The sequence below is a fragment of the Miscanthus floridulus genome, chromosome 14 (genome assembly GCF_019320115.1).
Source record: "Miscanthus floridulus cultivar M001 chromosome 14, ASM1932011v1, whole genome shotgun sequence".
Classification (NCBI taxonomy): domain Eukaryota; kingdom Viridiplantae; phylum Streptophyta; class Magnoliopsida; order Poales; family Poaceae; genus Miscanthus; species Miscanthus floridulus.
This window is the reverse complement of record NC_089593.1, coordinates 49,599,423-49,622,261: the sequence shown is the minus strand read 5'-3', so window position 1 is coordinate 49,622,261 and position 22,839 is coordinate 49,599,423. Positions and strand designations below refer to the sequence as shown.

Here is a 22,839-nt window from a genome sequence, read left to right as displayed (position 1 = left end):
TCAACGAGTAATGTAACCATCAATTGCATCTACATGGTGTTCCTACTGTCTAATAGGTGAGGATAGGTCCTAATCCCACCCGTGGATGCGTAGATGAGGTTAGTTTCCATGCTCTACTCCTATCCGAGACAGAATTTCGGTGGCACCTCCCTGCTGTTCTCCAGATACACGTCCTGCCAAAGAAGAGTGCGTATCCAGAGAACAACAAGGAGGTGATGCCGAAACTCTATCTCGGACCGGAGCAGACCATGGAAACTAACCCATCTACACATCCACGGGCTATCCAAAAAACGTGCACAATCCAAAATAGATACGGTCATAGATATGCAAAGATTTGCATACCTCCAACCGTATCTCTTTCGAACAGGAGACACCTAACTGGGTTACGCGATCTACGACCATGATACGGAAAGAGGGGTTATACCTAGGGGGGCATGGCGGGTCGGTGCAGTGGTGAGGCGACGCGGTGCAGGCAGACCGGCACGGCAATGGCAACTCGGACTCCGCTCTGAAGGGCTCTTCTCTACAAAAATGGAACAAAATACTATCATTTAAAAAAAAATCAGTAGAACCTCCCCTGCACGGTGAGGTTTCCAAAACCTGCAAAAAACAGTGGCACAATGGCCGACAAGCACATATGTCTCAAGAGAAGCCATGTAGTTTGGATATCAATCCATGCAGAAGAATATATCCAAGTAGTACCACTACTTCTACTACTACTTCCACTATTGCTACTACTACTACTACCACTATTGCTGCTACTACTACCACTAGTTCTACTACTACTACTACCACTAGTTCTACTACTACTACCACTAGTTCTACTACTACTACTACTACCACTAGCACTACTACTACAACTAATACTACTACAACTATCACTACCACGACAACAACAAGAGAGAGGGCATACCTGACGAGCGCTGGGGGTAGGGGCGGGCGGCGTCGGGGTCGGGGTCGCTGGAGTCGGGCACGGGGTCGGGCATGGGTGGCCTCGGGGCGAGCGGTCCACGGGGCGCGGCTAGGGGCAGGGCCGGCTCCTCAGCGTTGGTGGACTGGCGTGGGCGAGCTGGCCACGCTCGGCCACACGCAGGCGCGGGGGCGGGGGGCAGGCGCCGGCGCGCGGCCCGGTGGCTGGCGGGCGTAGGGACGGCTGTGGGCGCGGTGCACGGGGAGGGGAGGGTGGCGCGCGGCTCGAGGCCGGGCCGGCGTGGCCGCGGAGGGCGACGCACGAAGCGGGGCGGGGGAGGGCCGGCGTGGGCACGGATGGCGGCGCGGGGGCGGGGGGCGGGGGCGGGGCCGGGCCGGCGTGGCCGCGGCGGGCGACGCGCAGTGCGGGGGCGAGGGCGGGCCGGCGTGACCGTGGATGGCGGCGCACGGCGCGGGGGCGGGGGCGGGCCGGCGTGGCCACGGAGGGCGGCGCGCGGCGCGGAGGGCGGGGGCGGGCCGGCGTGGGCGCGGATGGCGGCGCGCGGTGCGGGGGCGGGGGCGGTCCGGCATGGGCGCGGGGGCTGGCTGGCTTTCTGCTTGGACTGCTCGGCCGACCGAAATCGATTAAGTGCCCCACCCGCCCCATTGCCGAGTGCCGGATCAGGGAAGCACTTGGCAAAGGAGGCAACTTTGCCGAGTGCCCCGATCCGGCCGTCGGCAAATTTAAAAAAAAAATACCTTGCCGAGTGCCCCTGACACAATACTCGGCAAAGATTAAATTTTTTTTGAAATGTCTTTGCCGAGTGTCCCAGATCTAGCACTCGGTAAAGTATTTTTTTTTTTTGACATGTAGAGATGTCCTGGTTTGTAAGCATCGTACGTGACAACTTGCACGAAATCTTCTGAAATTTTTATCATAGCCTCCACATACGATATCATGACATCTCAACAAGTTTCATGATTTTCCGACTTCGTTTTCTTTTTATAGAATTTAAAAACACTTCGCACACAAGTTCGTGGTCATGTTTCGTGAACAAGATGTCCGAAATTTTGGGTCCGTTCCTGGATATGGCCTCACACTACACTCACTAACATGACTATCGATTTTTGAATCATTAAATTCCATTATTCGTACCACGTGGAGTTCAAATTTATATTTTTCGAAAAAATTCAAGTAAACGAAATAAAGTAACTAAATATATAAAAAAGCCATAAAAAACCCTCAAATTCTAACGAGGAGTTCCTGGTGCTTTAAAAGGGTTGCACAAAAAATTTGGAGGTCAAAAACAAAAAAATAAAAAAACTTTGACGAGCGCTGGGGCATGGCACTCGATAAAGAGGTTTTTGAATTTTTTTTAGAAATTTCCTCTTTGCCGAATGCCTCCACAGGGGCACTCGGCAAAGACATTTAAAAAAAAAATTAAATCTTTGCCAAGTGCCGTGTCAGGGGCACTCGGCAAAGTATTTTTCAAAAAAAAAAATACTTTGCCGAGTGCCAGATCTGGGACACTCGGCAAAGACATTTCAAAAAAAAAATTAAATCTTTGCCGAGTGTCGTGTCAGGGGCACTCGGCAAAGTATTTTTCAAAAAAAAAAAAATTGCCGAGTGCCTAACAGCCGGCACTCGGCAAAGAAGGACGTGGCCGAACACCGTTACGTGGGGCAGCCTATGACGAGTGCCCGATTTTTGACACTCGGCAAAGGCTCTATTTCCTGTAGTGAACTGGAAAGTACTGCATCGCTTTGCACAGATGTATCAATCTCGTCCGGTATGTTATAGCCTTTTTGTTTTATAATATTTGTGTCTTATCTCATTCTTCTAAAGGACAGAGGAATGCTATATCTGTTGCCAGCTCCTCCTCTATGGATACAAGTTCCTAATAAAAAGAATCTTGGCGGTGAGGTCGTCGCGCTTGCGGAGTGGGTGGAGGATGTGGCCTTGGAGGGACAACCGATGTAGAACTCGGCCTCCGCGAGGGAGGCCTCGTCTGCGCGTGGAGGCAGTGCTCCTCCTCAATCTCCACAGACAGGTTCCCATTGACGTCTACCCACTGGGAAGGGGCGGCCGCTGCGGCTCCCCTCCTAACGAAGAAACGGAAAATTAAAAAAAAGAAATATGCATTATTATGTGGTTGACATGTGGGGACCGTTGACATTAGGTTTTTCAGAAGCCAAAACTGTTCAACCAAACAGCTTTCAGTTTTTTCATAGCCTACAATCCACAATAATTTTTCAGCTTTTCTAGAAGCCACGGCTCAACTAAATACATCATTACTCTCTCTATGTTCTTTGGTTAGGCATGGGCCCACAGATAAGTCGTATACTTTTTAATGGCTTGCTGCCTTGTTATAGCATTATATATTAGAGCATAAATCAAAATGCTAATACATCATACAAAAGAACATGAAAGGAGAGTAATAGCCGCGTCATGACTGATGACCTCAATGGCGACAACTTTGAGTAATTCATTGTGTGCTTTGGGCATCACGATTTTTTTTCTAAAAGAAAAAAAAGCAATCAAGATGAGATCCTGATAGATAAGGCAATCCTTTTATTCTGTTGGTTGTTGGTAGCGTCAGATATACACAAGTCCTTTCACCAATATCAACCTCTCCTCGTACATCACATCACTTGATCATTGCTCACTTACATAATCTCTTAACTTTGCTCCACTCCGGATGCTTCGATCAATCAACTACCTAAGTGTGCACCGTCTTTATTCTGAATTCATCCCTCCGCATTTCACTCTGGATCACAAAGTTTTTACAATCCAGTTTCTCTAGTCTCCTAGATACGCTTCTCATCCAGTTATCCGATTATTCAAAGCACATAGGTTAGATCCGTCCAACTATCTGGTGGTCTAATCTGGTCCTGTCAGAAAACCGCATCTGGACATGTTTAGTTTCATCCTCAAAGAACTGACCCCGCCTTTCAATCATTTGAGATAGAAGATTGTTGCGCACTCTTTGTACTGTTTCAGTCATTTATGCAATTTCCTTATACAATTGGATGACTACAACTGATTACCTCACCAAATTTGTGGCTGCAATTACAAGATCTGATGTGCTAACTAATGCTAATGGTTGCAGCCACAAAATAAAAAGACAAAATTTGCTAACGACATGTAAATTGATGTCAAGTGACCAATGGATAAAGAAAAAAAGTGGAATTGACTGGCATACTAGCAATGTATTAATTTTCAAAAAGATACCACACCAACTAAAATGACTATTTCTGCCCCGAGAGAAGACGAACAGTAGCAAAATAACATCTGGTGCCCTGACCCCACTTGTTAGAACATGTCTTCTTCCTCCCTTCTCGCCACCTCTCGCCTCCTTGCGTCCTCACATCGCTATGTCTCCTCCTCATGTCTTTTAGGCTGTCAAGCCCATGTAGTGCAGCCGCCATCATACCTTGCTCGTAGGCAGTCGTATACCACTTATGCCACTGGCCACTTGTTGTCCCACCGTCTATCCTCCCACTACTGAGAATGACATGGCAGTTCAAGTGCTCCTTTTGGGTCCCCACAGCAGGGGATGAAGCAGACATGCTGCCTAAGTTGAGGGCCATGGGTGAGGCAGCGATAGAGGGATGATCCGACAGGAGAAGTGACGAGATCCTAACATATAGGTATATTAAACCTCAGGTCCAATGATTTCCGACTGAAGAAGACCCCTCGACCGACCCCCTCAGGATCGTCCAAGGCCTCGGGGGCTATGCCCATCGGACACGCTCGCGCGCACCATCTGGCAAAGAGACTCGGCCAAGCCTGACTTGGCCCTCACCTGGACCTAGGGCTCGGGGGCTCGCCCGAGCCCCAAGCACCCAATTTACGGTGCATCCTGGCCCGGCTAACGACGTCAGCCAAGGCTCGGGCGCAAGAAGACAAGCCATGGGCTACCGATGCTCGGGGCCTCCCTAGCGCCGCTCCATAGGCCCGCCCTGCCAACTGCTCCCCGATAGGGTCACATCCGGAGCGTGACACAAGAAGACAAAGCTTTCCCTCGGCCTTTAGGGGCATGGGGGCTTTTAGGTCCACGCATCAGCCCCTGGATCCGACCTCCTTCGCCACCAAGAAGACTCCAGAAGGTCCACCTAGGGGAGGCTGGTCTATGCCGACACAGCCTAACACACATAGTGTCTATCAATAGAATATCGTCGGCAGTCCTCCGAGGGGTATCCCACGAAGGTAGATTGATCAGTAGAGATGCGTGTAATCGAGAACAAGAACGCAATAGAGACACAAGAGTTAGACCAGTTCGGGCCATCAGCACGACGTAATACCCTACTCATGTGGTCTGTTGGATTGTATTGGCTTCGTATGATATTGCATGTGTTTTAAGGGGTCCCTGCCCGCCTTATATAGTCTGGGGGCAGGGTTACAAGTCGGTTAGATCTAAGAGATAACTAGAAAGTAATAACATATTATAGGAATCATGGGATCATACATATCATAACAGATCTTGTAGTATCTTCAGGATATCTTCCTGATGTCTTGCGGGGCGCACCGAGCATGCCGTGCTTCGCAAGGCTTCGTCTTGTGGGCTGGGCCACCCCTGGGGGCGCTATCCATGTAGTCTGCCATGGGTATCTGGGGTCGTACCCCCTACAGCTAGTCCCTAAGAGCCTTGTATCTGTTGTGCAACACCATTTTGAGCTTGTTCGAGCAGGTGTGAACAAAGACAAGCAGTCAGACTCACAGTCCGACCACCATACTCAATCGCCGAGCAGTTATGAATCGTCGCCGAGTAGTGTATCCCAGGTAAGGCTTGCCATAAGGATGTAAGGAGCTCAAGTTCAAAATAAAAAATTTCCTTGTAGCGGACCAAGTGTGCGCACTTAGAGTCTGACCACGAGAAAGGGCTCCAACTTTAGGAGTCTTCCAAATTAAAGCAAACACACTCATCGCAAGGTGAAGTGCGCCCACTTGATCCTCGAGCCTAACAGTAGGTGACGCAGTCACATGGTGACAGGGTCCAAAGTAGAAGAAAAGCATAAGACCAGCCGAGCAAGCAGCTAGTCCCCGGGTGGAGCCCTGAAATGAGAAAAACACATTCACCGCACGGTGAAGTGTGCCCACTTAGTCCCTGAGCCAGAGAGTAGGTGACGTGGTCACGTGGTGCTAGGGTCAGAAACAACAGTAAATAGAAGAAAATCCACAGTGTGGTGAGGAACCAAGTTGTAGTGATGATGCAGTCCCCGAGCCACAAGTGGAAACCTAGAAATCAAATCGTGTAGAAAAATCCAGAGTAATAGTTGTACAGTAGGAGTTACTAAGCCTTAATGATATTACGGAGAAGTCGGTGAATATCCAGTGTGCAGTAACAAGTTGCGGCAAAAAATAGGTGATATGGGCTGCAGTTGAACGGAAGCCTTGGTAATGGCCCACCACGCCGCTTCAGAGAATTCGGAGAGGCGGAAATCATGGAGTGGTTTCCCAAAAACCCTTGAATATGAAAAGTGGAGAGAGTGCTTTATAACTGCGCCTCCGCACTCTACGCTCCCACCTTTGCCACTTCACCTCTTTGTCTTCCTCCTCAGCCCTCGCGTTTCCTGATTCACATCCACACGCGCTTCCGCTGCTAGTCTCAATCCAAATCTGAGAGATGGCGCCGAAGAGGGGAGTTGGTAACCCAAAGAAGGCGACCGCTGGAGCAAGCCATGACAATGAGTGAGTGCCGTCACTCATGGGGGAGACAGAAATCAATGGGATGGTGGAGACGAGCGTTCTTCCTGACCATGTCATCGCCAGATGGCGTCCGGCCAATGGTGAGCCCTACCCGATGCCGCATAACGACAAAGTTGTAGTATTTGAAGATTATTTCTGGCGTAGATTAGGATTTCCTATTCATCCTTTCTTGCGGGATCTGTTGGAGTTCTAGGGAGTGAGTCTGTGCAATTTGCATCCCAACACCATCTTGCACATCTCCATTTTTATCTATTTCTATGAGGCATTTCTCGGAGTCCTTTCCCACTTCAACCTCTTTCGACTCATGTTCTGGCTGAAGAAAAAGGGCGGCGGTGGTTCCAAAGTGGTCAGTGGCGTGTATCTACAACTCCGTGATAGGATGGCGGGTGAGTACATCACTGTGCCACTGAACACCTCATTGAAGGGGTGGAACACTAGGTGGTTCTACATGAAACAAAATCATCCTGTTATCCGCTGCGACGTCGACCACATTGTAGAGAACCAGAGGAGCTGGTCAGAGAAGCCGAGCAGTGCTAAAATGGGTTAGGTGCGGGAGCTCCTCGGCCTGATAAAGGGCATAAAGATGAATGGCGTACTGGTGGCGGCGAGCTTCATAGTGCGCCGTGTCCAGCCCTACAAGGAGAGGGCCCATGTGGGTTTTGATTTCAAGTGGGACACTGATGGCACCCGGGAGAGGATGGAGAGGCTGTCGAAGGAGGCTGTGATATGTTGAGCAGCCAAACTATTTGCTCCAAATGCCCCATTTAGTGTGTCAGGGTAGATGAGAGCCTTCAACTCCATGAACCCACCTCCTTAGGTAAAAGTCTCAACTATTTGTTCCTAATGTTTTTTATCCTGTACCAACACCGAGCAGTGAACTGATTCACTTGTGGAAAGATCCATTCATAGGAACGAGCGGCGTACTTCTTGGGCGTGCCAAGGAGCGATTGGCCAAAGGCAGTGGACGCCCAGCCAGCCACTCAGCCGGAGGAAGGTGCCGTCAGCGCCTCGTCGGAATTCAGGGGCACAGGCGCTGGTCGGACGGAGAGTCCCCCCAGTGTCGGAGAAAGTTTAGGGGAAAAGGGCGACGATAGATGAGCCAGCCCACAAGAAGAGGAGTACGGTGGGTGTAGCTCCCCGCAAGCCAGGAGGCGTCTCGCTTGGCGACAATCAGACCACTCAGACATAGATTGCGGCGATGTCCGAGTGGTCGGACAATGATGGGTCTCTAGTAGCTGCTCCTCTGAGCACTGAGACACCACCGTGCAACACATGCACGTAGGTGCAGTCGAAAGGAGGGGAGGGAGTTCCTGAGTAGTAGGTGAAGGGAGTCCCCGAGCGACAAGCGGAGGAGAGGCTGACGGCGGGGGCTGCAAGACCTCTAGCCTAGGGCACATGGGTTGACCCCAAAACTATGCCTAGGTGCTCGGGGAGGCAGCACCAATTCAGAATCATGTATCAGGAGGCCGATGTGTAAGTATCCTTGCCTTGCATTCATTTTATTGTCGGATCCTTATAGTTGCAGTGAATGACGAGCTAATCTGATGCAGAGCGAGGCGTACGGAGGATCTGAATCCATTCGTCTAGACTCGCGAGCAGCCGGGGGCTTGTCCTAGTGCGGAGGCAATGCCGGCAGACCCTGTCCCAGAGTCCCCAGGCGCTCGGTGGCCTACGGAGGAGTCAACCGCAACTGCTGATCGAGTTGGCGGTGGAGAATGGTTGACAACGACGACGGACGATGTGAGGGAGACGCTAGGAGCGACGGCAGGAGCCGCCGAATCTTCGGAGGTGGGAGCTGGAGCTGCCAACGTCACATCAGAGTATGGGGCGGAGAGGCCAGTGGTGCTAGAGGAGCAGGCGGCACTCCCTGAGACATCAGAGGGCATGGTTAGACACGCTGTGCGGCCACCGAGCCCCCTGGTGGTGCCACCAGCTATGGAGGAAGAGGACGAGGTGGAGGAGATTGAGCGTGAGGAATCAAGACCTCAAGTCGTTCGGATCCTCCACAAGTGGGGGGATGAAGTGGTGGTCATGGAAGAGGAGTACACCACCAGGGATGTGAAGAGACTAGAGTCCACCCTTTCCATAGACATGAAGTGGATCAAGGTTAGTATTGCATTGTCAATCTCCATTTTTTACGTTGGAGATTGGAGTTCTTCATAATCTTGGTGCTTTTGTAGGGCATAGCACGAACTGCCATACACCAACAATAGCTGATCAAGAGGATGGAGCCCCTTGTCGAGGAGAATGTGAAGCTGAAGGAGGCAGTGAAGCTAATGGAGAAGAACATCCAGAGGGCCCAGTGCAAGTAGGATCTTATTGAGTCCAACACCAAGGACCTAGAGTACCAGAAGGACATCCTATCTGAGCAGCTGGCCACCATCTCTGAGCAGCTAACGAGTCTTTCTGAGCAGCTAGAGCACAAATTAGAGCTACTGAGAAATGTCTCCGAGTAGAGAAAAGGTAGGGTGGATCGGTGAATTTGCTTTGCATTGCCGAACAGTCTTATTGTTGCTAACGACCAGTATGTTTGTAGAGCAAGACGCAGAGCTTGGTCAGTTGCATTAAGTCATCGATCGACTCCAAGAGGAGGAGAAGAAGGCATTCGGGTGAGTGGAGAAGCTAGCTGAGGAGCTGAAAGGTGAGTAGTTCATGGTTAGAGTTGTTGCTGAAGTGACTTCTTCGCTTTATGGATCTTCTTGGTTCTTGGTGCTTGTAGAATACTGTCAGAGGACCATGGCGTAGTTTGACGTGCTAGAGCTAGAGGCTAAAAACCAGAGGGGGAAACTTGATGCTGTGGTTGATGGGGTCAAGCCTGTGCTCGACTGCATCGACATGGAGGTAGCTCCTCAGCCCAATGATAGACCACCACACCCAGACACCATCATCGATAGATGCAAGGCGGCGTGGGAGAACTTCAAGAGTTTCAACTGAGATGCCACAGTCTCTGCCATGACACACACCCTAGCAGTGGCCCGGTCCCAGTACCCTACCATCGATCTTCAAGCGATAGGGGCTGGATTCACTAGAGGGATGGGTGCGATGAAGCAGCAACAGCTGGAAGATGAGGTGTAGGACACAGCGAAGAAGCTAGCCGGTGTCGTCGATCTATTTGGTGAAGTGGACGGAGAGGGCCAAACGCAATGACCTGCTCGTAGAGTAACCTATACATAACAGCTAGAGATCATAGTTAAATGTGTGAGGGCGTAGACAAACATTTATGTATGTGTATAAACTTTATAAAGTGACATGTGTATGTTTATGTAGTTTGCTAATATTTTTGTGAAAAATAGATGCAGTGTTAACCCTAACGCAATTATATGTGGTATAAGTAGCATCCGAGTAGTTAGTTAGTTACTAGGCACTTGGCCTTGGCTACCCCGTATTCCATAATGTCGAGTGCAGAGCCCGTGCACGTGTAGGAGGAACAGACATGACCGAGGAACCATAGCCAACCACCCATAACGTAGAGCGTAGAGCCTATAGCATGTGTAGGGAGAGATCAAAGACTGGGTTTTCTCTAAGGAACACAAAGCAGAACGTGTGCTGCTCGATGGTTGGCAAAATATCTTAGAGATATTTTAGTATGGAGAAACATGGCAGAGCATTTATGGAGATCACGTATTAGAGTTTGTTAAGGAGTAGCTTAGAGCTGGCGATCGCAAATGGACATTAAACCATAGTGGAGAAATAATGGAGACAAATAATGGAGATAAAAACTTCATTCATTATGGAGTGGAGATTACATATCTGGAGCATTTCGAGGATAGAAACGTATAAGGAGCTTGATGTGCCATGAATTGGGGATATCAATTCTGTCCAAGTCACATAGCCAGTAAGACCCTGGTCAGGTAACCTCTTTGACCATGTAAGGCCCTTCCCAGGGGGAGGAGAGCTTGTGCATCCCTTCAGTTTTATGTTTTCTACGGAGAATGAGGTCACCGATAGCAAATGAACAACCTTTGATGTTGCGATTGTAGTATCTTCACAAGCCTTCTAGGTATTTGGCTATGCGGATGCAAGTGATCATGCATTCTTCTTTGGCCCTATTGATGTCCTCTATTCGAACAGCTACGGCTTGCTCTTCATTATAATGTTCCACCCTAGGTGCTCAAAAGGCAATGTTCGCTGGAGGTATGGCTTCTGAGCCATAGACCAAAAAGTATGGAGACACACCAGTGTTGCGACTAGCTTGAGTGCGCAGTCCCTAGACCATAGCTGGGAGCTCTTTGAGCCATCTACCTAGATGCTTTTCCTCTTTCTAATATAGCCTTTTTTTGAGGGCATCGAGGATCATGCCATTCGCCCGTTCGACCTGGCCGTTGGCTCTAGGACGGGCAACAGATACACATTTGATGGAGATGCATCAGTCTTCGTAGAAGTCCTAAAATGATGACCAATGAATGTAGTGCCGAGGTCGGTGATAATGCTATTTGGGAGACTGAATCTGTGGATGATAACTTCGAAGAGCACGACTGCCTTCTGTGTAGTAGCTGAAACAAGCGGTTTGTATTCGATCCACTTGGAAAACTTGTCAATGGCGACATACACATACCGAAAACCACCTAGTGTTGGCTTGAAAGGGCCAATCATGTCCAATCCCCAGCATGCGAAAGGCCAAGAAGCTGGGATGGTCTGCAATTCCTACACCGGAATGTGTATTTGCTTGGCAAAAAATTGACATCCTTCACAACGTTGGACGAGATCTTCTACATCGGTGATGGCCATGGGCTAGTAAAAACCAGCTCGAAAACCTTTATCGACTAGGTTTCTCGAGACCACATGATTGCCATAGGAACCAAAGTGGATCTCGAGAAGTAGCTTCACTCCCTCTTCTTGGGTGATGCATTTCTGCAGTATCCCTTCCTTGGCACTTTTCCTCATCAAGTTCCCATCTACCAGCACATAATGCTTGCTGCGATGAATTAGGCGTTCAGTTTTGGACTTGTCAGTAGGTATGTCAGCATTGGTAAGGTACTTGATGAACTGTTCCCTCCAAACGGCGGTAGACAAAGGTACTATAAGTACCAGCTGCTCGAGGGGGGGATTTCTTGAACTTTCTTCTCTTCCTTAATAGACGGTGTAAAGAGGTCTTGAACGAAAACCTAGGTAGAATCACAGCACGAGAAGAGCCAATCTTAGATAGGTGGTCGGTGAGCTGATTTTGATCTCGTACCACGTGGTGGTACTCGATACCGTAGAACTTCCCTTCGAATTTCCTGATTTCAGCGCAATATGCATCCATCTTCTCACTAGAACAAGACCAATCTTTATTGAGTTGGTTGATCACCAACGCGGAGTCTCTGTATACCATGAGGTGTTTGACACCGAGCTCGATGGCTATACAGAGTCCGTGGAGACATGCTTCATACTCCGCAGCGTTGTTGGAGGCTAGAAAATGAATTTGGGGAATGTATCGGAGCTTGTCCTTGGTCGGCGTAATGAATAAAATGTTAGCACTAGCACTATTGATGTTGAGGGCACCATCAGAGTACATCACCTAGTGCTTGGGGCAAGTAGCAAGGATAGGCTCTTGGATCTCAGTCCAGTCAGTGACAAAGTTAGCAAGCGCTTGTGACTTGATGGTAGGCCTACTTCTAAATTCAATGGAGTAAGTGCCGAGCTCGACAGCCCACTTGATGATGCCGCCGTTGACCACTTTGTTGCGAAGAATGTCCCCTAGAGGGAACTTGGTGACCATGGCAATCTTGTAATACTCGAAGTAATGGCAGAGCTTATGTGATGTGACCAGAATGACATATAGTAGTTTCTGAACTTGAGGATAATGAGTTTTGGACTCATTAAGGACCTTGCTGATGAAGTAGACCGGATGTTGTACCTTATAGGCGTATCTGGGTTCCTCGTGCTCGATGACGATAGCTATGCTAACAACACGAGAAGTGACGGTGATGTAGATCAGTAGGGTTTCATTTGGTTGAGGCGCCATCATGATTGGAGGCTTTGTTAGAATCAACTTGAGCTACTCAAAAGCTATATCTGCCTCCTCCGACTAGGAGAAGTGCTCGAAGGCCTTGAGTAGTTTGAAGAATGGTAGTCCTTTTTCACCGAGGCGTGATATAAAGTGTCTAAGAGCATCCATGCACCCTGTGAGCTTCTGTATATCCTTTACGCAAGTTAGCTGTTTCATATTGGTGATGGCAGAGACCTTGTTAGGGTTGGGTTTGATACTATGGGCGCTGACGATGTAGCCCAGGAGTATGCCGGATGGAACTCCAAAGGTGTACTTTGAAGGGTTCAACTTCCATCTATATCTTTTTAGGTTGGCGAACATTTCTTCAAGGTCGGCGATGAGATTATCGGCGGTCTTGGCCTTAACGACCACATCATCGATGTATGCTTCGACATTGTGGCCTATTTGTTGATCTAGGCACATCTAGATGGCCCTTTGGTAGGTCGCTTCGGCATTCTTAAGTTCGAAGGACATGGTGGTATAGCAATACACACCAAAAGGCATGATGAACGATGTCTTGATCTGGTCATCCTCTTTGAGGGATATCTAGTGATAACCGGAGTAACAGTTGAGGAAGGAGAGCAGTTAGCAGCTAGCGGTGGAGTCTACAACCTCGTCTATCCAAGGTGGACTGAAGGGGTATTTAGGGTAATGTTTGTTGAGATCAATGTAATCAACGTATATTCTCCAGTCTTTATTCTTTTTTTGAACAAGAACAGGGATTGCTAACCACTCAGGATGATACACTTCTTTAACAAATCCAGCAGCTAGGAGCCATTTTATTTCTACCCTAACAGCCTCCTTCTTGTCTGGTGTGAATCATTAGAGTTTTTGCTTGATCGGTTTGGTAGTCGGCGAGACATTCAAGGAGTGCTCGATCTTCTCCCGTGGTATGTCTATAGGTTTCCAAGCAAACACATCGGCGTTGGCACATAGGAAGGAGACGAGCGTGCTTTCCTATTTGGGGTCGAGCTGAGCCCCAATCTCCACTGTCTTGGTGGGGTCATCGAGGCTGAGGCTGACCTCCTTCATTTCGTTGGACTTGGCAGAGGCACGTGGAGGCTCCAATGCTAGGATCTCTAGGTCATCAATGGGTACCTTCTTGGCATCAGTGACCACGCTAGCCATTTGGATGGAGAGGTCGGTGGCTTTGGTAAGGGCATGACTCTCTGTCTCACAGGCGTAGGCAATGGAGAGGTTGGCCCATAGGGCCAAAACTCCTACAAGTGAAGCCATCTTCAGCACTAGATAGGCGTAGTGCGGTATGGCCATGAACTTGGCTAGAGCCAACTGACCAAGTATGGCATGGTAGGCGGTGTTGAACTCAGCGATGTAGAAGTTGATATGCTCGATGCGGTAGTTGCTAGCCATGCCAAACTATACTAGGAGGGTGATCTCTCCAAGCCGTTTGGATGCCCTGCTCGGTACCACACCCCAAAAGGAGGAGTCGGAGGGTGTGAGGTCTCCTATTCTAAAGCCTAGCTCCTTTAGGGCTCCGGTGAAGAGAAGGTTCAGAGCGCTTCCGCCGTCGATGAGTACTTTTATAAAAAGCACTTTCCCAATGGTTGCATCATGAACAAGGGGGAAACGCCTTGTGTAAGGGATGTCTACCCACTGGTCAGCCCTACTAAAGGTGATGGGGTCCTCGGATCATGGGCAATAACTGGGGTTGGTGATGACATCTTCTATGTTGACGGTGAGCACCTAGCGGGCGGTGAGCTTCTAATCTCTTCTGCTCTCGGTGGCGGCAAGGCCCTCGAAGATGGTGGTGACCACCTTGTCCTGATCCTAAAAGGCGTTGTTGTTGTCCTAGGTGGTCGGTGGCCTCTGGCTCCATTATTGTTGTCGTCGTCTGGCTTTTTGGCTTGGAACTCCTTAGCAAAGCTGAGGCAGTCCTTCATCTTGTGCTTGTTGTTCTTATGGAGAGGGCATGGGCCTTCGAGGATCTTCTTGTACTGCTCGTCGTAGTTGCGCTTGGTGCGAGGTTCATCAACGGCGACGATGATGTGGTCCGGTCAGCGGCGGCGATATTGACCAGACTTGGACCCTTCCAGCCGATCATGGTCACTATCCTAATGGTGGCCACGGTCATCATAGTGGCGATCGCTATGGCATTGGTCATCGGGCCGTTTGTCGCTACGACAACTTGGGCGGTGAGTGCCCGCATCCTTGTTGAAGCGCACTTCAGCCTCTTTGGCGTCGATGTACTAATCGGTGGTTGTGATCATCTCGCCAGTCCCCTTTGGCGGCTTGCGATTGAACTTGGAGTGGAGGTCACGGTGATGGAGTCCTCGGACAAAGGCGGTGATGACTTCCGCTTCCATGATGTTGGGAATAGAATTCCTCATCTCAGAAAAATGTCTGATAGCTCAAATGATTTCTAGTAGATGCAATTCAGATCATGCTTAGTGCCCATCTGAGTAGATGTGGCCATGTAGTTATCGGTGAAGACCTTCTTCAGCTCTTCCCAAGATCCGATGGAATCCGGGGCAAGGCTTGTGAACCAGTTCATCATGGTTGGCATGAGCATGATGGGAAGATAGTTTGCCCTAACACTGGTATCTCCTCTAGCGGCACGCACAACAGTGGCATGAGCTTGTTGCCACTATGTGGGGTTCATCCATCCATTATAGGGCTCGACCCTGGTGATTTTGAAACCACAAGGCACTAGAGTGTTTAGAGTGCCCTCATGAATGCTCGAGGCCCTTTGGGATTGTCACCGTCGTGATCTATGGCGTTGATGGTGTGGCTGGAGGGCTAAGTCCAGATTACTGAACTCTTGCTTGTATTCTTGATGGCAGCATACTTCTTCTTCATGGTGAGAGAAATGGCGGCCGTCGATATGATGTTGTGCCTCTTAGAGATTGTTGATGTGCACTCAGACATCTTGGTTGACTTCCTGGTCATGTTGGTGAGGGTAGTTGATGCGGTTGGCCCTAGCTCCCCCTAGGGAGGTTGTCCATCATCACGGTGCTGGTCGACAAAATGAGTTTGGCTAGGGTGGCGATTAGATCATGGCACGGCAGATCTACAAATTGAGCTCGTCGAGTAGGAAGGTCTCTAATCCTGGTGGATCTTGTTGATCTGGTAGTGCACTGCTTTAAGCATGGAGGCGACCTTGGCAACCTCTGGTGTTGGCTCGGGCTGAGCGAGCTCATTGGTGGCTACAGCCAAGTTAGCCCTTGGGGTCTTGTAGATGTCGTGGTCGTCGACATGGACAAATTCGTTGTCGAGGTTGGGTTGGAGTGGGCGTGGCCTCCCTTGTGAGTTGAGTTGTTCGTTGTGAGCAGCCTCAGCTAGCAAAATGGCAACTTCATTTGCTTGGTGTTTAGCACGGTTGGCGTTCCTATTGACACAAGCAGCGCTGTCCTCGTCGGTTTCCCCATCTCATGGGGGGCTGTCGACGCTGACATTGAAAATTCTACCTCCATGGAAGGGTGGGAAAGGAGGTTATACGGTGGTGGTTTCGGAGACAGCCTCCATATAGCCCTAGGACTTAGAATATGGATTTTCCTCTAGGATGGTTTGGAGGGATGCTTTGGGGCATTGGGCAACATGTAGCATGTCGACAGTCGACGAGAGCTGGTCGGTGATCTGGTCAGTGAGAGGATGGATATCTCCCACCTGGTCGGTGAATTTGCCCTTTAGCCCATCTTCATAGGTGCTGGCAACGCTGGTGAGCCCATAGGGTAGGGCCGTAATGCCTAGAGTTTCCTGATCAGCCTCCGATAGATCTGAATCAGAGGGTGGTCGGCACTGAACCAGAGTGGTCAGAGCTAATTCTACGATGGAGAGGCAATCGGCAAGCTTCTGGCCAACCTGATCGATGGATGCAATCAAATCATCATTGTTGATCCGCCTCCTCAGGTAGCGGGGGAGCAGGCCACGAATTGTCGGTGAAGATGACTTGGAGGCAGTTCCAAGATTGAATCTGCAGTCGTAGGTGTTGGAGTGATTGGAGTAGAATCGATCTGTACCAGCTTGAAGAGCTCTCCATCTTCATCAGCACTGATGACCCTAGAGATCGATCCGACCATGAAGATCTAGCTGGGTTGTGGGAGGGACGAAGAGCCTACAAAATGTACCATCTTGTTCAACATGGAAACAGCACGCACCCCCCTACCCGGTGTGCCAATTGTTGATAGAATATAATTGGCAGTCCTCCGAGGGTATCCCACGAAGGTAGATTGATTGACAGAGATGTGTGTAATCGAGAACAAGAAGGCAACAGAGACATAAGAGTTAGACAGGTTCGGGCCATCAGCACGACATAATACCCTACTCCTGTGGTCTATTAAATTATATTGGCTTTGTATGATATTGCGTGTGTTTTGAGGGGTCCCTGCCTACCTTATATAGTTTGGGGGTAGGGTTACAAGTTGGTTAGATCTAGGAGATAACTGGAAAGTAATAATAGATTATAGGAATCATGGGATCATACGTATCCTAACAGATCTTGTAGTATCTTCAGGTTATCTTACCGATGTCTTGCGGGGCTTGCCGAGTAGCGCCATGCTTTGCAAGGCTTCATCTTGTGGGCTGGGCCACCACTAGGGGCGCTGCCCATGTAGTCTGCCAAAGGTATCCGGGATCATCCCCCCACAGTGTTAGAACAGAGCAGCCAAACGATGCCCAAGGCTTTTTTGGCTCCAAGACATCGACATGGTCCACGACGCACCACTACAAGATCCTCCTAGACTCTGGCACACATAGACCATAGACTAGTTCCCCCAAATAGCCATGTACATGACCTATCTCGTTATATAAGGGATAAGGTCAGACCTAGGAGGAGGGAGGATCCCAGATCGACGACCAGACACTCCATTCCATTCCATCTGCCTTCGCTCTACATGAGGACCAAGGCAACCTAGAGAGGAGCACCAAGAGCTCCTCCACCGCATCCCATCATCTTCCTCCTCTCCGACGAGGGGGGAAGGCTCCATCGGTGGCGAGGCAACCTTAGGATTACCCTCGAGCTAACTCCTACCAAATCTCTCTCTACACTCCATTGTAACAGCCTAATTTTAGGTGCTCTTGAATATAAGGATCATTAGTTGCTGGACATAGGGATCGAATTGGCCCAAACCAGGAAAACCGTTACATGTTCTCTATGTGATTCTTGTGTTCTTGAGTCCACTAGAGCCATCGGAGACCCATACTCTGACCCCGACTCAAATAACTATGCTTGTCATAGTTTTGACCCTATGATAGCTGGCGCGCTAGGTAAGAGGCAGCATGAAGTGCAATTCTGGCTCTACGGTGGCTGGAGCTACTTGCCTTGTTGTCAGAGCAAGTGGCACCGCCCTAGACGGTAGTGTCCACTTCCCCGGTGAGTTCTGAGTCACTGCCGGTGCCTTCGCTCTAGGCTAGGTCCTCAACTTTGGGAGCGTAGCCTATGTCGCCGACTGTTACAACGAGCTTCATCCACTCCATGACATTGCATCGGCGGGCAACGAGCAGATCTCAAGGTCTGGCCTGCCAGATCTATGGTGGTCTAGGTCCAAATCCCACCATGTTGGACCGCCACCAAATGTTTTACTTGTTGGCCAATGTCCACCACTAGATTGCCATCGGTGAGGTGCTCTCGCCGCCATAGAGCGCCATCCTCTCTGACATGGCGGGGATCGACGTTCCCTCGCTCCGTTCCATCCTCGAGATCGAGGAACAGCCTGAACTACAACTCTGATGACATCGACTACAGTGCCATGCCACACATGTGCTACCACATTGATGGTGAGGATCTTGCTGAGGAGGCGCCTGGGCTCATGTCGCTTGACCAGAGTCCCCATAGCCGCATAGCCTACCTTTAGAAGGCAGACCGATTGCAAGCTCAGCAGGTGGACTTGGAGGCTACCGAGGCAGAGCTCGAGCGCCAAAGGTAGGACTTTGCATAGCTTTGGCATGCACCCTCTTGGAGTAAGGATGGCAACGGGTATATACCCATCGGGTATCACCGGAACGTTCTCTTCCCCGCTACGGAGAATTTATCCCGTCCCCATCCCCATTAACTGTCTTGGGTATAGATTCTTGCCCATCCCCATACCCATCGGGTATTGGTCGGGTAACAGATACCCGACGGGTACTGCATACTCGATAAACAAGGACACTTGGGGTCGCAGCTTTGCAATCGGAGACGTTTCTTCTTCACCCGGGTATAAGTGTCGGAGTCTCGGAGATGCCAAGGAGAAGGAGTGAGGTTGCGAGGAGGACGAGCAAAGGTGGCAGAGAGACCGAACTGAGGAAGCGAGGGGCACGAGCACTCGTAAGACATGCGTGCTTGTGCTGCTGACGGAGATGGTGAGGAAAAATTGAACGAGGGTTGCTAGAACACACAAACTATATATATGACTGTTCAGATTTGGACCAAAATACCTATGTTGAGCTTCTTTGAGTCTAATACTCACATGATAGCTCAAATAGTCGGGTTCCCCAACGGGTAACGGGGACGGATAAATAGGGAACGTTCCCGTACCCGCTATACCCGTCGGGTATGGATTCTTGCCCATCTAGATGCCTGCGGGTAAAGATATGATCCCATCCCCATCCCCTAATGGATCAAATACCCGTCGGGTATCGGGTCCCCGTTGCCATCTTTGTCTCGGAGACGACGACGACACCCACGTGGAGGCTCCTAGCATACAACATGGTGGCTGCCACTAGCCACCTAGAAGATATCTCTGACACACCGGACCCAAAGACTAACGAGTGGTTGAACGAGGTGAAGCGGCTCCTCCGCATCGCCCTCTAGTAGCAGGCCAAGAGTTCAGCCTCCCGGCACCATGCCGCACACTCCTAGCTATCCCATATGATGTCCACCACCAACGGGGACCACTCCAACACTCACGCCCCACCGACTGGAGGAAGCAATGGCGACACCTCCTACAACCGCTCTGATCGGCCATAGACCCAGGGAGCTAAGCCTCGGTAGGAGCAAAGGCAGGACCTTTCTCCTTGGCATCCCCATGCGCGCCACCAGATCAAAGACGACCACGATGTCCGTGACACCATCGAGGCCATACGCCATGCTCAGGCGTAGTCCCGCAACCCTTAGTGGCGAGGTGGGGGTGCCACCCTAGATCACTTCAGCCCCTTGGTGTTTGGGGTAGAGATCCAGGTAGCTCGCTACCCTAGGCATTTCCAGCCATCTCCAAGTACGACGGTGAGACCAACCTAGACCATTGGCTGGAGGACTACAGCCTAGCCATGAAGGCCGAGGGGTCTGATAATGACTTCACCATCCAGTACCTTTCCCTACTTCTGTTAAGCTCGACTAGAACTTGGCTAGAGCAGCTCTAGCCCAGCAGCATCCGCTGCTAGGGCGATCTCCATTCAGTCTTCATCAGCCACTTCCAGGGTACCTACACCCACCTTGGAAAGTCCAAGGACCTCCACAACTGTAGGTAGAGGGCCAATGTGACCCTCTTGGAGTACATTCAGGGCTTCTCCAAGAAGTGCAATGGGCTCCCTAACATCACCAATGCCAACATAATCAAAACCTTCATTTGTGGCATGACCTATGAGGCACTCATCCATGCACTTGGCCATGAGACCCCACGCACAACATGGGAGCTCCTAGACATTGCCTTCCAGCACGCCACTGGCAAGGAGGTGGTCTAGGCCAACTTCAGTGGGAAAGCCAAGGCCGCATGCCACCTTAGTGGTGGTGATAGTGGTGATGATCCCACGTCATCCCAGAGATGCCACAACAAGTGGAACAAGGACCCAAAGCGCCACGGGGAGGAGATGGTGGCCGTGGTTGACCATGCCACCAGACATCAGCCCCGCGAGCATGGCGCTCGCCCAGAGCACTTCAAGAAGGCGCTCGAGGCCCCCTATCCCTTCCATGGGGGGCAAGCAAAGCATCTGCTCAAGGATTGCGCTATCATGAAGGGCTACATCCATAGCACCCTTGGCCAATAGGGCAAGGCCTAGAAGCCTGCCCCGAAGGTCAGCAATCCGGTGGACGGTGCCTAAGAAGAAGACAACAAGCACCCCAAGGCCGAGTACTACCTCATGATCTTCGAGGGCTCCCATCCGTATGAGTCATGCTAGTAGCACCACATCACCGAGTAGGAGGTGAACACCGTTCACACCATCATCGGCCCGACATGGTTCCGATGGTTCCAGACGTCCATCACCATCAACCAAGAAGATCAACCCCAATCACGTCCCTCATTTGGGGAGCTACCCGCTCATGGTCAGCCCATTCATGGGTACCACACCTCACCAAGGTGCTGATGGATAGGGGCAGTGGCCTCAACATACTCTACGCCAACACTCTCGATAAGATGGGCATCCCTTGGAGCAGCCTGCGCCTTAGTTGGGCACCGTTCTATGGGATCATGTCAGGGAAGGAAGCCATGACCCTTGGGTGCATCTGGTTCAACATCACCTTTGGCCAACCAGACAACTTTTGCAAGGAGCTACTCACCTTCGAGGTGGTTGACTTCCCCGACATCTACCATGCCCTCCTTGGTCGGCCGTGCTTCACCAAGTTCATGGCTATCCCAAACTACACTTACCTAAATCTCAAGATGCCCATCCTAAAGGGGGTCATCACCATCATGGGTAGCTTTGAGCAAGCCTACTACTGCGAGTAAGACTGCATCACCCAAATAGCCGCACTCATCGCCCCCCGCGCTCCCGACGGCCCTAGCCACAACAAAGATAGGGCGCTGGTGGAGGAAGCAACCAAGGCAGCGGTGGAGCTTGATCGACCGAGCGACGGCAAGGCGGCCAACACTCCTAGTGGTCGTGGTGGCTCAGCTAGCCCCTCCATCTAGGTGCTCGAGCCCCTAGAAGGGGTTGATCTGATCGAGGTGAGTTCCGACCTTTCCCCATGAGGGAAGGCCATCACTGAGCCATCCACCCAGGAGCGCCGTCTCCCGAGCCATTGTGGCAGAACCTCCTAAGGAATCGGGCCGACATGCATCTATCATTATCTCAACAGACCTTTGATAGCATACATGAGTTCACAACAACTTAAAAGGGTCTGTCGGGTGTCCTCGGGAAACCTGAATCATCCACAATTCTCTTTTCAAACAGGATCCCAATCACAGTCATTGCAGATTACAATAGTTTATTCAAATATATACTAGTGCAAAAGATAGCGGAAGTCTTAAGATAACATAGTTACAAACCAGTTGTTTTCAAACTTACAATACCATAAGTGTCATACAACCATAGTAGCGGGATAATATTACATTAACTTTATTTATCATACAAACTAGTGCCTTGTCCAAAGGCCATTCATCACTCTTCATCTTCATTGACTTCAAACACAAACATGCAGCAGGGACCAAAACAAGCCTGCGCATATGACTCACCTGCAACAAGGGTTAACAAAATCCTGAGTACAAAGGTACTCAACAAGACTAACCCGACATGACGGGGTGTAAGACTTTAGAGATGCAGGGGTTTGGGGCAAGGTAAGGATGTAGCAAAATTCAAAAGTTCTTTGCCAAAAGCTCACTATTCTTCATTCTATTTTCAAGTTTTACCACTAAGTACCTTTTTTTTCATTATCTCAAACTAAATGCAAATTTCTCGTATTCCATTCCTTCTCATTCCATTCTTTTCTCATATTTTAGTAATTCACCAGTCCTACATTGCTTCTGTAATGAATCGAGTCTCCATATCCGCGGAGCACCAGCAATTCGAATTGATTCAAGTCCCAGCTGGGGATTCCTTATCACATGACATATGTAGAACTTAATCTTGCATATATCAACCTCGCTACCGGATCCTCCTATACTAAGCCGTCTCCACGCCACCCAAGAGCACAACACACCTCAAATCCGGCCACATTCCAGCCACAAGGGTACATGCTACTCTCACCATCTCTCCACTCCCAGTGCCCGGGCATTCGTCTTAGTGGAGTAGCCGAAGTAGGCTTACCAGAGTATGTGACTAGTACTACAAAGTGTCTCGTTCAGAAGATCCACAATGAGTGGCCTTTAAGCGACATAGCCGGCAACATTACCCAACATTCAAGATAAGTCACCCGACTAGTCTCTAGCTCATTTAACCTTCTTTCTTTCTTTGGCCAGTATGCCATCTTTGATTGTATCAAAACTTTTACTTTGAAAGCCTACTATAAAGCATACTAAGCATTCTACGCCTTTATAAATGAAAACATCTTCAAGGATGGTAAACAATTATCAAGGTAGGTAAAGCATCAAGTAGCTAACATTTGAATTAAACAACTTAATGCAATAAGTAACATAGGTGATAAACTTTTCAAAGTAAA

General features: G+C 49.9%; 2 protein-coding genes across 2 annotated transcripts; one reads left to right on the top strand and one right to left on the bottom strand.

Annotated features, from left to right (window-relative positions):
* Positions 1-1,021: 1,021 nt before the first annotated feature.
* LOC136503423 (vegetative cell wall protein gp1-like) lies at positions 1,022-1,576 on the bottom strand. Its single transcript, XM_066498507.1, has one exon. It carries the CDS (start codon positions 1,574-1,576, stop codon positions 1,022-1,024), a length of 555 nt encoding a protein of 184 aa, XP_066354604.1.
* Positions 1,577-20,698: 19,122 nt separating this feature from the next.
* Positions 20,699-21,190, top strand: LOC136503422 (uncharacterized). The gene has a single exon (XM_066498506.1). It carries the CDS (start codon positions 20,699-20,701, stop codon positions 21,188-21,190), a length of 492 nt encoding a protein of 163 aa, XP_066354603.1.
* The last annotated feature ends 1,649 nt before the right edge of the window (positions 21,191-22,839 follow it).